Source organism: Branchiostoma belcheri, unplaced genomic scaffold, assembly GCF_001625305.1.
Source record: "Branchiostoma belcheri isolate BF01 breed outbred unplaced genomic scaffold, Haploidv18h27 scaffold46, whole genome shotgun sequence".
Lineage (NCBI taxonomy): Eukaryota > Metazoa > Chordata > Leptocardii > Amphioxiformes > Branchiostomatidae > Branchiostoma > Branchiostoma belcheri.
The window spans coordinates 2,328,489-2,345,078 of record NW_017804087.1 but is presented as its reverse complement, the minus strand read 5'-3'; the positions used below and the strand labels follow the sequence as shown (position 1 = coordinate 2,345,078).

At 38.4% G+C, this 16,590-nt stretch overlaps 1 protein-coding gene across 1 annotated transcript in view; it reads right to left on the bottom strand.

Moving 5' to 3' along the window:
* The window catches only part of LOC109479041 (dnaJ homolog subfamily C member 10-like), a 65,472-nt gene extending 50,514 nt beyond the window's left edge, over positions 1–14,958 (bottom strand). Inside the window, 2 exon segments of the mRNA XM_019780887.1 lie at positions 12,346–12,566; positions 14,846–14,958. Of these exon segments, the coding sequence (XP_019636446.1) occupies positions 12,346–12,540 (195 nt within the window). The 5' untranslated portion in view covers positions 12,541–12,566; positions 14,846–14,958.
* Between the last annotated feature and the right edge of the window lie 1,632 nt (positions 14,959–16,590).

Genomic DNA, 16,590 nt, shown 5'->3' with positions numbered 1-16,590 from the left:
AAATCAACATTCTAAAAACATAAAAGCATATCAAACAATATGCATGAATCAGGGCCTTCCAAATGCAATCAAATACATGTATCATTAATATTAATAATATGGGAAACATCCAAGACAACAGAAGAATTGTTCCTTGCTTGACCTTTACCGATCACAGCAACAATGAATGAAAGATTTTTCACAGATATCTAACTAAGAAAACCTTTGACAGCAGCAATAGATTACTTCCAACAGAAGATGTCCAAGACTTACAAAAAGCTTTTTGAACCCCTTAGCTAAAAGGTTAACACAATCAATGACCTCTCTCATGTCAAACTGAAAGCTGCCAGCCAAGTTCAGGCCAAGAATCCTAACAACCTTTCCCTTTGTCTGACTTATTTACAATGCAGAGCGGAGAGCGGTCGTACCCCGAACACCTTCAATAAATCAGCAGACAGTCAGGACAGGTTAGGGCACGGCTACAGACAAGGTCTAATGCTCCTTCTGTATGCTAGTACTTACTGTAGTAGACTTTTAATTCCAGACAGGATGAAGCTTAGACATGCTGAGGACTAGGAAAAAAATGTTGACTGTGTTTCCTGTTTCAGTCTTGAAAAAATTAGGGTCGGTAGGTAGGGATTATCTTTTTTTCTTCTTTTTTTTTATTAGACTTTGGCAATCTCTAGTGACCCAACTTATACAATACAGTTTATCAAAGTAAATGAGCAAACTTCTGTTTTCAATGTCAATGTTGGAAAACTGATTGTACAACGTTTCAGATCATGGAGTTAGAAATGGTTGATCAGCTTAAAAAATATATGTCCCTTGAAGGGGTTCAAACAAAAAAAGGCAGTTTTTTCTAGGGTCGGTCAGAAAACAGGAAAAACAACATTTCTTCCTAGGCCTGAAGCTTACATCCTGGGCAACTGACCTCTGACTACAGCTGAATCTAAATATGCTGACCTGTGGTGTTCGCTCCTTGCCCTTTGTATCCCCTGCAATGGCCTGTGGTAACTCTTCAAGCCTATCAAAATGTACAAGCCATCTTCTGTTCAGTTAGCTTTTACTGCTGCTCTTGCCAATTCATTTGTATGTTGAATAGCTTTGTGTAGATCAATTTGAGATAGCGCGGTTGGGAAAGATTTGAGATGATTGGCAAAGTACTTAGTAAGCATCCACTCACATACTTCCACAGCTTACTCATTCTCCAATTTCCTATTTAAGGGATGATCGTAACTGTTACGTTTCAAACAGTTTAAGGTAAGGAGTTCAATGGTGTTGGCAACCGTTTGGACACTTTGAAAGCAGTCTTGGCCATTGGTAATTCAGTAGGCAATTGGAGAGACAGTAAAAGCAATTGCCATGTGTGCAGTGTAACTGTAGATTAACACAAGGATTGTGCACCCATGGTACAATCATTGTATACTGGGCCAATGGAAATGTTACAATCTTAGCAATCCGATCTTTACTTTTGGATAAATCAAAACAGGACTGGGTTAAAGGTATACAATGTGGGTCTACTTGTTATCTAATTTCTTCTTGTTGAATATCTTGAATACAAATCTTTCCTAGGAAGTAAGTTAAACAAAAAAGCCTAGGATACATAACTCGTAGTCCTTATATAGAGTTTATATCATCGCCCAGCTGTGGTCTATAGTATTCCCATAACGCTGGAGGGATATGGACTGTGCATGATAAGTAATACTATACATTAAGTTCCAGGTTTTGTGAGCTATGGCAAGTTATGCACAAATGCAGCAGTCACAAACTGAGTTGTTAGAAATAGGGTCTTTTAAAGGGACATTAAGCCCAGAAGTGAGTGTTATTTTCTGCCATGGAAGACAGCCAATTTTTATAGAATTGCATCAGAGGTTGCCAAAGTAAGTAACAATTTATACAGTTTTGTATTCATGAATAGCCTGCGTTAATGCACACCTCCCTGTTTTGTGACCAAATCGAACTTTTGTGGCTTCTGGCTATAAAAGTATCTCACGTTTCTCCTGGAGTTCTTTAGATTTAATTAAGATTCAAAAGCTCAACAGGATTTATTGACACAATAAAAAATAGACTTTTATCTTGTTATTATAGATCTCACTTTTTACTACTTCAGAGTAGCTCAGTTAACAGAGATTTAATTATACTAGTAACTTTATGACATCCCTTTCCAAACCTGCCCATAATCTCATAGAAAAACTACAGAATAAACTCCTTTCTTGTAACAATGAATCTCTATTGGTTCAGTGAGTTCTGACCATTAAAGCTTAAAGACCATCTGGCAGAAGAGCTAAAAATACGACATAACTGCCAACATGGCAAATTTATGGGCATATCAAGTCAAGGTTATAGGTGATTCTGAGTGGGATTAGTTAGAATGGTGGGGCCCTGATCGTTAGAGTTTAAAGACCTTGGCATTGGATGGTTTCATAGGTTGACTGTTGCCAATTTATCTCCTCCATACCTTTTGTCTCTAGCTGTAATTACAAGCCAGCCAAGTTCAGAGGCACTGCCTTTTGAACGTGGGTACTTATCTTAAATGATAAATGATGTTCCTGCACAGTTATGGTAGGGAGACACGGTGTCTGACCTTCACCATTCCATCCTGGAACATGAAACGGAAGCTCCTTGCAGTGATACTTTGAGACATCCCGTTTTACATACCTGTGTCGAGATTTGCATCTTTGTGGCTCTGCGTGTGCATCTATCCTATCTTTATGGGGGTGGACATCAGTGCTGTAAAGAAGCATAATGTATTCTAGGGCATACTAGGCTCGAAGTAAAGGTCCCGTAAAATACTTTTTTGTGCTGTTGGCACCTTTCCATGGGTTAAACCAGCTTACAAACTGGGAGGGTACTTATTGAACAAAAAGGAACACCTTTCAAACATCCCAACAGGATATCTGTGCCAATTTCATGCGTTTCTTTATATCCAGATTTTAAAAAATGTCAGAACTCATCAAAAAGATAGAAAGTTGATTTTTACTCTCCTTTATTTGTAATGGACTAGAAATGCCAAGGGATTGAGTGTGTTACCTTATCAGCACCATGAAAAGCTCCTGACACAACCACCAAGAAATCAGCACCAAGGACAGCCTACATGTGGTGATATATAGTAGTATTGAACAGTCGGGTAGAATTGCAAACTCTGGGACACATTCTCCATAAGTGTAAACTGTGTCTTGATGCAGGCTCCTTGATGAACTGGTTGCAGTATTGGCACAACAAGATACGATGATCAAGTAGAATTAGTCTGGTGCAGGCATGTTTTACACATGTAAAAAGTTAGAATATTTTCGAGTCCTGCTCTAAACATACTGCATGTGGTAATAAATCAATGTCTGCAAGAGTGGTGCCCTAAAGGGAATACTGCCCTTTTGCACACCTTTAGAAACATGACTTATGATGTATCCAACAGGGAGGGACTATACAAGAACAATGAATAGCTTCCTCAGGCTCAAGACAAATATATGTGATAGGAAACCACTATACGTGGGAATTTGATTTTGTGAGTCAGTATTTTTCCCTTACCTGTTTTTCCTCATACCTGAAATAGCATTTTAAATGTCACACAATCAATAATCATGCATGACATCAGATATGGCATGATATAAGACTTGTTATACATGTACATGTACATGCATATAGCCATCATGGTAATAATGCCAAATGTTTTCATAACATTATGCATCATACACATGACTGCAATGATTAAATTATAAATTAACATATGGATTATGGTGTCTTTACTTGTCACATGAAAGTAACTTAGGTATTCATCATCTAACTGACAATTAGATAACAGACTTAACTAGAGAAATTACACAAGCAGGATGATATATTGCTGGATTTACATGAATAAGGTTTTTTTCCTTGGCCTACCTGTAAAGTGACTGTGTGATGCATCTAGTGTGTGGGTGTAGCATTAGTGTGTAAGAAACCTCACACTTTCAGCTCAAAGTAGATGGAAGCTATACACCCTGGTATCATGATACAATGTGGCACCTCATGTGGAGCAAGGCTAAACATACAGACATTAGTCTGAGTAAGCAGCATTGTGTGGCATAACGGTCAGAGCGTTTGGAACCAAGAGGTAACGGCTTCAAATCCCTGACATGCTTGATGTTGCGCCCTTGGGAAAGGCACTTTACACCACTTCCTTCCCTGTACAGTGGAGTGACACCCACCAGGCCTTTCGGCTAATCGTTGATACTGTGTCCAAACACTGATGAGGACACACATACGGATTTGGTGTCACCAATGTGCCAAAATATGCACATTTACCACTTAGAACCATACAATTATTTTAGTCAGAACACCCAGACTGTAGAACGACTCTTGACATGGCTGAGCTGTAGGAAAAGCTGTACATTGACAAACACGTTGTTTGTACAGCAAGCTACATCCTGCCCAAGTCTTCACAAATCAATACAGCAAACACAGCTACATCCTGCTGAGTAGCCTCATACAACCTGTGGCCATAGGAGTATAGCAGTGGGTAGTGGTAACAGCTGGTAGACTACTCAGTATCATTGAGATATATTACATGTATATTGTGTATGTCAGGCTTGGATTCATGATAGTTGTCTGAATCTTAACCCATTGCTAATGACCTCAATCAAAAGGGACTAGCTGGATGTTTTGAGTTTGTCATGAATAAACAAGACTCAAACAAACAAACAAACAAACAAACAAACAAACAAACAAACAGGACAATTCTGACATCCCTACATAAGTATTGGCATAACTCTTATGAATCTTGATTTAAAGTTGCACTTCAATTTGTCATGATTTGTCAATCTTTATATTTTGATTTTCAATTTTTTAAGTCTACTTGGGGGAAGAAAGAGTGTCAGTGATTTGGAACCACTAAAATGCAAATGCTGTTATCTGCCCTTTTTCAAAGGGATAAATTTGCACTGCTGCAGGCCATATATCTGACAATTCTCGCGTTTCACAGCACCCTAAAAGAAAGTTTACTACCGGCGTTAGAAGGGTTTTACAGCTTTAAAAGCATGAGCTAATCAGGATAAGACATTGTAGTGCCTTTCACGCATATAGAGTGTCACACGCTACATTTCAAAGCGCTACAGGAACGTGGAAGAAATGGTAATACAGGGTAAGGTTCAAATGCAAGTTCAAGGCACCTTCGTAAAACCACCAGGACAGTATATTCTCTAGTACTTCCCCCCTGATGTGTTCAGATGTGCTGGCTGTACCATGGACCATTTAACCAGAGCAGCGTGCCATGGTCTATTTATCAAGCTTTATACACTAACCTCTAGGAGTCAGTACAAGTACAAAGTCATGTAAAAGTCAGGGCATACAAAAGAGTGATGCATCTACCAGACTAGCTGACTACAGTGTACATCTGATAGGTAAATTGTCAGTCTTGTTTCTCTGAGATACTGGTACATGCATATGTAAGAATATGGGGAAAGTCTCTTACGGGTACTTAGGCCTCTATTACATGCACATTGAAGCATGATCCCAAAGCCTGGAATCATACATTAAAAATATGATCCTTAGTAGACGGAGAGTCTAAGGTACATGTATGAAAGGATCATGCTAACAACAAAGATATCAGGTCAACTTAACTTTCAACTTGTTTTAATTTTGAAAGCTTTAAGATGATACAGCTGATTTGTTGAAAGCATATGGATGCGGTTACAACATAAAGAACACAAATTTGTGATTCAAAGTATATCATAGTATTTTCTGATGACATAGAAAATCGTTGAGCTATCTAATTTCAGTTTACAGTGTACAAAAACTTAGTACAGGGTACTGTATGGCACGGAACTGTTCATACGCTGACTTTTTGTTCTGTCTTTCTAGAAATATAATTAGTTTATCACATCATTGTCAAGTTTCAGATTTCCTTCTACAAAACCTAAATGATGAATATCCACTACATAAACCGACTTCTCAAACTTTGTGGCTCCCTAGCCTGGGTCAAACCATCCCAAAGACACTGTTGGGTCTAGGGTGTAACCTTTCACATTTCCGGAACATATGAGAGCTGACATTCCTAACAGCTGCTCATGATGTTCAGATTGAAGTCACCAGTGTCAATCCGTGACATTTCACATCTTGTTACAACTGCAATTTGTAACAAGAAGTTGATTTCATGGATGACATCAACTTGAGACCCCGAAATTCTGTGTCAGTTCTCATATACCATAACTTTTTCTTGGAAAAATTGCTTGTCATTACACATTTCTTCTCAAGCACTGCCACATGCACTGTCACTATCATCATCCAGGTATAGAAAGAGTTTTAAGTGTGTAAATGAAGTAAATATTGTGGTACCCTAAATGGCATATCACACATCTTTCACATTACTACATACTAGTGTTTTTTTAAGGTCTCATATGTTTGCAGTAGTTGTATGTTGTACCTCTTATACATGTAATTGCTGTGCAATAAAGTTTATCCAATACTAAATTCAGGAATTAAAAAAAAATTTCTTCACAACTTTTACCACATGATAAACTTTCTGCTGGAAAAATATATCGTCAAATTCCTTCAGCCGTAGGCATTAGGAAGTAATAACCAAGACTCCTTAGAGTCTCTTCCGAGATAATCCGTGACTTATCACAGCAAAATTGGCAGTCATATATCATTTCCGCTTGGATTGACGTCAGGCATCTCCAACGGTTTGAAAAGACTCCAAACGGCAAGTGTAATCTGTTTCAATCATGTGGAACCAGTTGGGATACACAACATTTTCACTTAAAATTGTCCTGGGCTTTCTTGATATTCCGCTCGTGTGGTTAATACGTTAGGAAGTTCCACCACGAAGGCAGTCAAATTACTTTGGCATCAGTCATGCATGGTTGGGAAGTCGTCACTGAAAAACGTGTTACTACTTCGTTGATGAGACACAGACTAAAGATAACGTTAAGAATTCTAGATGACTAGCAACAGGAGAGAGTGACTGACAATCTCTTCTCCGGACTTTCAATTCCAACAATTTATCTTCAGTCCAAGGACTTCCCTTCATCTGATAGTCATCTAAGACCACAATTTGCAGCTTTCAATTTTGCTGAGAACGGCCTCAAGCTCTCATCTGACACGTTAAGCCTGGAAGTTTCGCTTAGCAATTTGTAAAACGGCTCAGTCAAATGGTCGTGGCCTTCGAAATGGGAGACCATCATCAGTTGGTAGTTCCTTCATCCAATGATCCGCAAACTTGTCGTTTATGGAATGATATACGAGCCTGAAATCGACCTGCTATAAAGTGAGAGGAATTGTAGAGACAAAGACATAAATCATCAAGTACTTGGTTTGACAATGGCTATTTCAATTTCCAATGTAGACAGTATAGTTCAACTTCATCTCTGACCCTCAGACAAGTAAAAGGATATGTATCACTATTATGTGGCAGAACTTGCGGAAATGACTGCAAACTCATCAGAGCCTTGATGACTGTGTTAAAGATTTTTCTGCCTCCTGTATTGACCGGTCCACCTCCATTTGCATGCAAAGTGTCAAGAAGGTAAAAAGCTTTTGCTTGTCAATGAATAATGCACATTTATATCAGGGCGATTTCTAAAATCTAGACACTGCTTGTTGGTGAAATTTGTAACATATTGTACCAAGTTTTTGTCATGTTTCAGTTTTGATAAACCCAGTTATGATAATCATAAAAATATGTGTAGTCAACTTCTAAAACATTTGATTTAGCAGGTCATAATCTGCATTGATGTCATATTTCGAGTAACTATAAAATGTATGATGTACAGTTTTTATGATCATCTTATTCATTACCAGTATGAAATAATTTCTTATTGGCAACTTTTGAAGCACGTTTGAATCCATAAAATATTGGTGTAGTGCCAATGTGTCTGATATGTTATTATATTGCAGACAGGATATACTACATCATTGACATTCATTTCCTGTGTATGGTGAAAATGATAAATAACCTTTTACTATGCCGGAACAGTATCATTAGATAGTCCATCAGGAAAATCATTCTGAATGAAGGCATCATCAACAGGGCCAATATATCAATATATATATGCTGTAATATTCATGCAATATCATGTTTGCTGTAATATACTACATCAATATATACAGGAAGTTTGATAACAGTTTTAAAAGTCAACATTTTGAAAAAAAGGGGAGAGAATTACACTTTCCTCATCGTTCAGGAATGCTTTTGATGATGAGAAAGTCATTATTACCAGTATGTACCTTCTTAGTTGGACTTTTTGGGCACTAATCTTAATGATTGTGCTCTTTTTTGATTGTATTATCATTTTCTGATTGTGTCCGATTTTCTGAAAACATATAGTCAGAAAACAGCATGTACCGGTAATAAGCCTACAAAAAAGTCTAGTAGACAAGAAGTTTGTTCTTGCAGTTAGTTCCAAATTCTTGGTTAGCTTTCTGCTCGTGTTTGTACGTAATAACTCAGTCCTTCCTGAAAGCACCTCCTGCACTTCCTGCTACACCCAGAGATTGGGACTCGCTATTATAACCACCACCTCACGCTCTCAAACAGCAACAGGACCAGGAGTCAATGGCAGCTCTGGGACCGCGGCAGACCTATTCATGGCAGAATACATCACATCTGACAGCAGGCAATTCCAGCAGTTTACTGCAATGGGGCCTGGCCCAACAAATGTGTAATAAGGGTCACAAACCGATACCCTGAGTTCTGGGCTTAAAGCGGCTCAAAGGATCCATCCTGGGAAACCCTGGCCGATCCCACCGTTCAATCTTGGAGGAAGGGATATCTGTTGTACAGGCTGTCAGATATATGTAGTGTGTGTGTGTGTTGATTCTATCTGTGTATAGCTTGGCAGACAACAAGAGTATCCCACATGGGCGGTCCATACTGACTACTACATTGTTGATACGCACAGGGCTATTAGAGATGTGACCTGAATATACAAAATGGCAGTACATTGAAAAGAACTGACCTAAAATCTGTATACAATTGTTTTTGTTCAGTACAATCTATCCATGACAATTTGTATTAAAGATCAGGTAAGAAAATAAAAGAGAAAACATTTCTGATGACAGGGAGAGAAAAATAGAAAAATTCAGCTGGGGAGGTGGAAGGAAAGGGATGATGAGCTCCGCCTTCCAACACCCTGCCCTAGACACAGTGGACTAACAACCCACTGCCCCCTTGACCCCCAAAAAGCTAGCTTCAGGACTACCTTTACCTTTACCTTTGCCATTTACCATAGGCCACATACATGTACATGAAATTGAATTCTATTGTGCTTCTAAAGCAACCTGCCCAGTAAATCTGGATCTTTGCTGTCTGCGTCTGACTAGTTGCAGATACGGTATATACATAATGTATTTCTATACAATACTTCTGTGGGATAGATAAGGGAGCAACTGCAGTATAACATTTCTGCAAATTGCCAAAGATAGGGATCTGAGAAAAGTCAGCCAAGGCAATGCCGTAAGCCATTTATATTGCAGCACTTTGACGTTCTGAATCTTCATGAGTTTTTTACAATCTACTCAAACAAATGTACATGTAGAATACTGCCAAAAATTCTGCCCTTCAGGCCAGTAGTAAGACTAAGAGTGATAGTAGGTAGCCCTAAAAACAAAGACAAAAAGTCAACAAAGATCACGGAACTAAAACCATCCCTCTAGGTAGAAATCCCTGTCAGTATCAGCCACTAACAGACCAGGGAATCTGGACTGGTTCCAACTCAATCTTGCTGGGACTTGTTGAGGCCAGGGCTGTTCTGTGAAGTGTTAACATGGACACCATAGCAGCAGGCCTAATTCTTTGTCGGTTCATCCAACATGCATGTACTGATAATGTGATATTTCTGGTCGAATGAGAAAGGGTAAATCAGCAGCAAAAACAATTTTATCATTCTGATAAAACTGTTCAACTACAGATTCCATTAGTTACTGTACTTAGTGGATGCTACTTGAAACATCTGACAGTTTTCAAAATCTATCCAATTGCTTGAGTAACAATTCTGTTGTGTATCTCATTAGGCCATGTTGATTTGATTATATGGATGACATCCTCCGGGAACCCCAAAACTGATGCGCGCGTGCGAATAAAAAAAAAGTTTTGCAAAAAAAAAAAAAGTTGTTTTCATTATAAAATCTACGTGGTCATGAGGGTTGAACAAATGGGACAGAATATGGTTTGGCGAATTATCTAGTCTTCAAGTTCATTTCTTTACAATTTCGTCTTTTTTCGTTTGATTTTGGCATTCTGCGACATTGGTATAGTTTTTATTTATTTTTTTGTAACTTACGGTATATTTTTGCTCATTTTGCAACTGTTTTGTACGATTTACAGTATGGTTGAAAACTTTTTTTTTTGGAAACGGCCGAAAATTCATGCGCGCGGGGATGTCATCCATATAATCAAATCAACATGGCCTTACCTGGATGTCTTAGAGAAGTTCGACCTTCATCAACGTATCTGACTGATGTTGTGTTTTTTTTATTTTAGCTACAACTGTGTATCATGAGATTAATCTACATGAACTGCAATTACCATTTTATTGAGTAATGTTAGCTGAGATGACTTCTTTGTCACTTGGGAAATTTGTGCATTAACAGTCTACAAAGCAGTTAGACTGACTAGTGAAATGGCTTTGAACCAGAATGGGGCTTTTTCAGGTCACTGAACTTAAACCCAAAGAGACTGTAAGTAAGTATATGACATGTATGTATATCTTAACAAGATTTGAAGCTAGCAACACCAATAGACTGATCCTATAGCCCTACCTCCAGATTCATCAAACTTTGGAAATGTAAAATGTAAAGACCTAGATTGATCAAACCACTACTTAATGTGATTTTCAGTGTAGTACTATTCCTTAACTTAAGCTGTACTGTCCTGAAATTGTGAAAAGTGACACGTAGCAGAAATAAAACTGTTATAGATGGCCCAATCAAAGTACATCTACTCCTCTGCCAGAAGCCATAAAACCTGTGGGGAATATGAAACGTGAGACGAGCGCATGATTTACAGCACTGTACAGGAATCTAGTCTTTTATCATGAACACATCTGTATTCAATGTAGCTATTGCATCTTGTTATCCCCAATGTAACTTATAACACTGACAAGATAGTTAGCAGTTATATAAATATATCCCAGAATACTGCTGATATGTCCACAAAATGTATGCCTTACCTGCACAGGTCCATGTACTGGGTTCATGTAGGTGTCTGTGGATTTCTATTTGTTGCAATGACTGTGAGTTACCACTTACATTGTGTAATAGTATGAAGTATATAGAAATAATCATTAATATGATAGTTTTTGAACAGTTCAATATGTTCAGGTAAAATTTGTCTGGTGCAAGAATTCAATGTTTACCTGAACCAGTGCAGGTATGTATTTTGCACCTTGTTGATATGTCATGTCCCTTACATTACAATTTTTAAACAAATAACTAAATCACAGTCAGCGAAATTCATGCTCTTGCAATCTGATGAGCCATTTGTAACTTGCATTCGGGGAGACATACATGTAGTAGGAATCACATGGTACAGCCCGGGCTAAGCAATTATTCATACTAGATAGAGAATAGCCTAGAGACAGGAATGGGACATTTCAAGCCGAGTGCCAGGCAAAGATCCCAACGTTCACTCTGCCAAAGTAGCTCGTATATTCTCACGGCAAATCACGTCGGGTGTGCCACTTAAAACACTAAATCACGTCTTACGAAACGCCGTAATCTCAATGTCAGCTTTTACTGTTCAGACGACTGGAATACAAATTCAGGAAGACACAGTGCAATGAAATGTTTTACCATCTTGCCCTTTACATACAACTAAAATACCAAGGTCATCGGCATATATAGGAGTCTTTTAAAGATGTTCTGTGCACAGTCAAAGGATGTCAAAAGTCATAACATGATGCTTTTTTGGAATAGCCAGGAGTTCTTGTACAAGATTTGCATAGGTTATAGGGTAAGACAGTACTAGTGGAGAGAAAATAAAAGAAATATTGGTGCTTTCTACACACACAAATACTACAAATAATGTAACTGGAATGAAGAGAGTGCTTTTTTACAGATCCTCTTGACTCTTTTACGGCGCCAAAAACACCCTGCTCTTGGAGTTGGCACTCTTCTTCAAATTATCTATCGCACGCAAGAGATAAATTAGACCCCAAGGTGCTAACACTGGGATTGGGGCTTGTGACTTTCCCTAGCCGAAGGGAGTATCATGTCGCTCTAGGGTCTGACATCTAGGCTACATACAAATCCATTAATCTCCAAGCAGATCCTACGGCCGCAAAGACAGTATCAAATTGGCCAGGCATTATCCAGTCACCAGAGACAACTTCCAATATGCCGCCTTGGATATGCTTGGAGATTACAAATCCATGACACACTGATTGATGAGTAGTATACCTGATTTTTGTCAGGATGTTGCTCCAATGCTAACTTCTTGAAAGCCCTCCTGATCTCCTTGTTGGTTGCATCTCTCTCCACCCCCAAAAGTTCGTAATAATCTTCCTCAGAATTGACGATGGACAGCAGTATCAAACAGCAGGCAATGGTCAGCAGTATTCTCTTCAGAGACTGGTCCAGGATGGCAATTTCCATGCTAAAAACTGCAGTGTCTTATCTTCCTGGAGAGGACAAAGAAAAATAACATTCGGATAATCATTATCACACCTTGAAGATGGCTTCCAATATACATGTAAATTTGTCTGACACATCTATAGACTATAGGGCTATGGAATGCCCACAAACAAGACAGCATACCATAATTCCTGATTTTCTTCATGATGGTACAATGTACTTTCATGTTCATTGTTTTCACTGTCATTTCTATACCGTGAACTTGACATTGCTCTTATCAAATCATGTATAAAATTGGACCCCACCCCTCCTTTCATTTGCCACCACCATGAACATGAAATTTTCCTACCGTGAAGACAAAGTGAATTACAGTATGCATGACCATGAGCCCCTTTATTGGATAGTACTACGGTATGAAACAGTGTGTTGAAGATTCATCAAGTGTGACAAGCTGTATTGTATGTAGAACCAGCTGCCACAGCATACCTGAAAAACAAAGCTTAAATTGTGTTACGCCAAGTATGAAATGTTTTGTTTCCGTTTACTCAAGCAACCAACCGCAACAGTTTTCTTTTTGCTCAAAATGAGTCAAATGTGCAGAGACCATAAAATTTGTGATCACCCAATTCATGAAAATATTGTGTAGCCTCAGCTATTCCTTTTCATGAAATATTCTGCAGGACTAAAAAAGGAATACGAGATTTACGAGTCTTTACCTTCCATTTATCCTGAAGGCTGACAGGCCCCATTTCTGACAGACTGACATATAATTTGAGGTTAATCCCTGTATACGTGGCATCAAATTACATGTAAACGTCCTATTCTCACTCAGGTGAATACATCTTTATTTACAGCTGGCCATTTCCACTGTTTGTCATTGGAAAAAAATAGACTGTAAATTGACATCCTAAATGGGGGCACTGAAATGTGATGCAGCATCATAAACTGGGCATAAAACGATCATATTCTATGCATTAGCAGGATCAGAGGCAATAAACTGCCACTCTCTATTTTATGTGTTTTGATAGTAATTTCCATGATAAAGATGCAGATGTCGTCTGCTACTGGGTGCTTTTATATGCATTCATCAATATTAGAGAAGAAGATACAAGTAATATGGCAATCTTAAAGTCAAGATTACAAAATTAAGACGATCATAATTGCTTGGCCTTGAAGTTTGCAACAGCGAATTCGATCTTTATCCGTGAATTCACCTTTCGATACCACAGCAGCATGATCATATTCAATACCGACTCTCACCGGGGCTGTCTTACTGGGAATGCGTTCTTGGCCATTGACCACAGACAAGAATAGAACAATATGTTTCCCCCTCTAGAGATTTCCAGGAGAAATAAATTGTTATGTGTTGTACCTTTGGCATGCCATAGGTGCTGAGTGAATAGATCTTTCTACACACTACATGCAGTTAATACTATGAATATGAGGAAGTCATTTTGTATTGTCTTATCTAGACCTTTTAATCAGATTCTAATGGCTTTTTCTTGAAAAATCAGATGGGCAATAACGGTCAAATATTATTAGTGGTCGATGTGTGTTTTAAAATAGCACACACATATTTTATGCACCCTGCCTTCAAGGGTGACCTACTTTCTTGGCGTCCCGTTATATCACTTTGCCAGCTTATCTCGTGAAAAATTTATTTCCTTGATCACAAGTAAATTTTCCGTAGACTAATTACCACGTAGACAGGTTATGAATGACGCTCCTGTACCAGAACAAATTACGGTATTAATTTTGTTGTCAATAAAATGAGCGTCCTTAATTGATTTTTGGGACGAATATCTATGAAGCCAATAAATCTGCAAAAAGCAAAGGACGATAGAGTCACCGAGGCAGTGAAATCATGGTACGGGAATGATAGATAAAGTACACGGAACGCCAGACTGAGGAATTTACCTCCGAGTTTTGACAACTTTATTTGCAGACGAATTTTTCACGGTGGGAGTGTCAACAAACTTACACAATATCCAGCAAAAATGCGCCCTCTGAGACCACTTGGTGGATAAAAATACACACTAAAAGGAGTAAATATTATGTTCTTATCAAGTACTAGCCTGTTTAAACATTGGCATTGAGAGAAATTGATTTTCCACGTCTGTGTTTGAAACGGACATGTTCAGCCGGCTGAGCAAGATTTTGTCGTCTGATTTGATCGTGCACACGCGATCTGACCGGCGCCACGAAACGCGATGAAACCGTCGGTATTTCTCCGACTTCCCGCTAGCTAATGAGCGAGCTACGAATAGGGCTAAGAGATAATAATCTATTTTCACAAATACTGAGGAAAACAGGTCGGAATACTCACCCAGAGGGAAGAAATCCACTTTTGTACACCAAAACACCGGCACTTGGTCCGAACCCCGGAACTTTTAAAACACTTTTCACGCATGCGTAATGGCTGACGTGTCATTCTCGCCGGATCTCGCCCCGAAATCTCGCTCAGGGCGAGATCAGGAGGTCATGAACTCTGATCGCTCCTGAGCTTCGCGCCAAAGTTGTTTCCGCAAATATTTACCACCCAGGTGTTAAGGTAGGTCCCTTTAAAACGATCACAACATTATTCGGAAGGTATACACAAGCTAAATATATGGTGTAGATCGTGTTAGGAGTTGTTTTTGTGGTGGAATTGCTAAGATTCCTCCACGCCCCCCTCCCCCACTTCCGGCTTCCGATCAAGGTGATCATGTCAAAATTTCTGGACAATCCTGTACTAAAACGACACCAGAACGCCAGATGTGTTCGTATATGATGACATTTTACTCTTTGACTTATCAGAAGTGTCATGAAAGCACTAAAATTTGCTCCAAGTGTCATTTTATGTTCACGAAGGACAGTCGAACATGTTCGATTTTGTTTTTGTTTACGTGTTGTTTTCTTGATTTTTCTGTCGATCTTTGTACAAAAATATGAGTCTAGAGTTTATAGATAGGGAAAAAATCCCCTCTTGTCGCATGCAGGCCTTATGATTATCGCTATTTTAGCCCAGGAATGCGTAAAACACCTTTGACATTGATTATCATAATTTCTGTAGATCTTGTGATTTCTTTCTAGAACCTACTATGATGCAATCAAAATTTTGTCTTTGTTGACATAACTAAATAAACATACATAATGGATATACAAACAGCTACCAGTATCAAGATACAAATTGTTGTTTTAAAATCATTGGTTGTTGACTGCCCTCTGTGATTTTAAACTGATTTCTGTTTCGATGCTGTTTCATTGATTGTAAATCATAAATGTACAGTCATATTTTTGATACATGTATAACCAATCAGTATTAATTTGGAAGTGGGTAACATTGTCATTAGTTAACGTTATCTTCCACTGAATCACTGTGGAGTCAGTTGGATTTAGCAGAAACTCCTGATCATGCGGATGAGGTAGGATATTCAGACTAGTATCAACTGTAAGTGTAACCAAGCAACATCTTCGTTTGACCTTCAAGTCACTTCAGTATCCTCTAGATGTCTTAGAAAAGACCTTTAAATGTCTGTTTACCTTTTGTAAATGTGATTTCTTAAATCAATACAAGTTCAGTAATTTGTTCAGAATTTGTTTGCACTTCCTGATGTGAACTTGGACAATTCCACAATATCACATGCAAGGCTTGAAATGCTTTTAAAATTTTTTCTGTTCGTGACTCATAGTGTGAATCATAACGATAAGTCTGTAGTCTTTTGGCCTGCAAAGTTGTGAGTTGTTTCAGATTTTTCTGCAAATCAAAACCTACTAGGTAAGTTACAGGTTGTAGAATAGGACCAATCAGCACCAAGGACAGGGAGGTTACTACAAAATCCAGTCCTGAAATCACTTCTGCCTCTCACATCAAAATATGCAGTTGTGTTACTTTTATCATTTGCATTCTTTTCAAGAACTTACATTGTTTTTGTTCTTCTTAGGACAGTATCTTACAAGCCAGTTCTGCTGAACCATGACTAAGGTAAGGAATTATCTCTTGAAAACAAAAAGGTTGATGTTGAAATAGTAATCAATCAACCAATCATAGTAATGGTAATGCCAACATTTGTTTCTTTTGTTTTGTTGTTT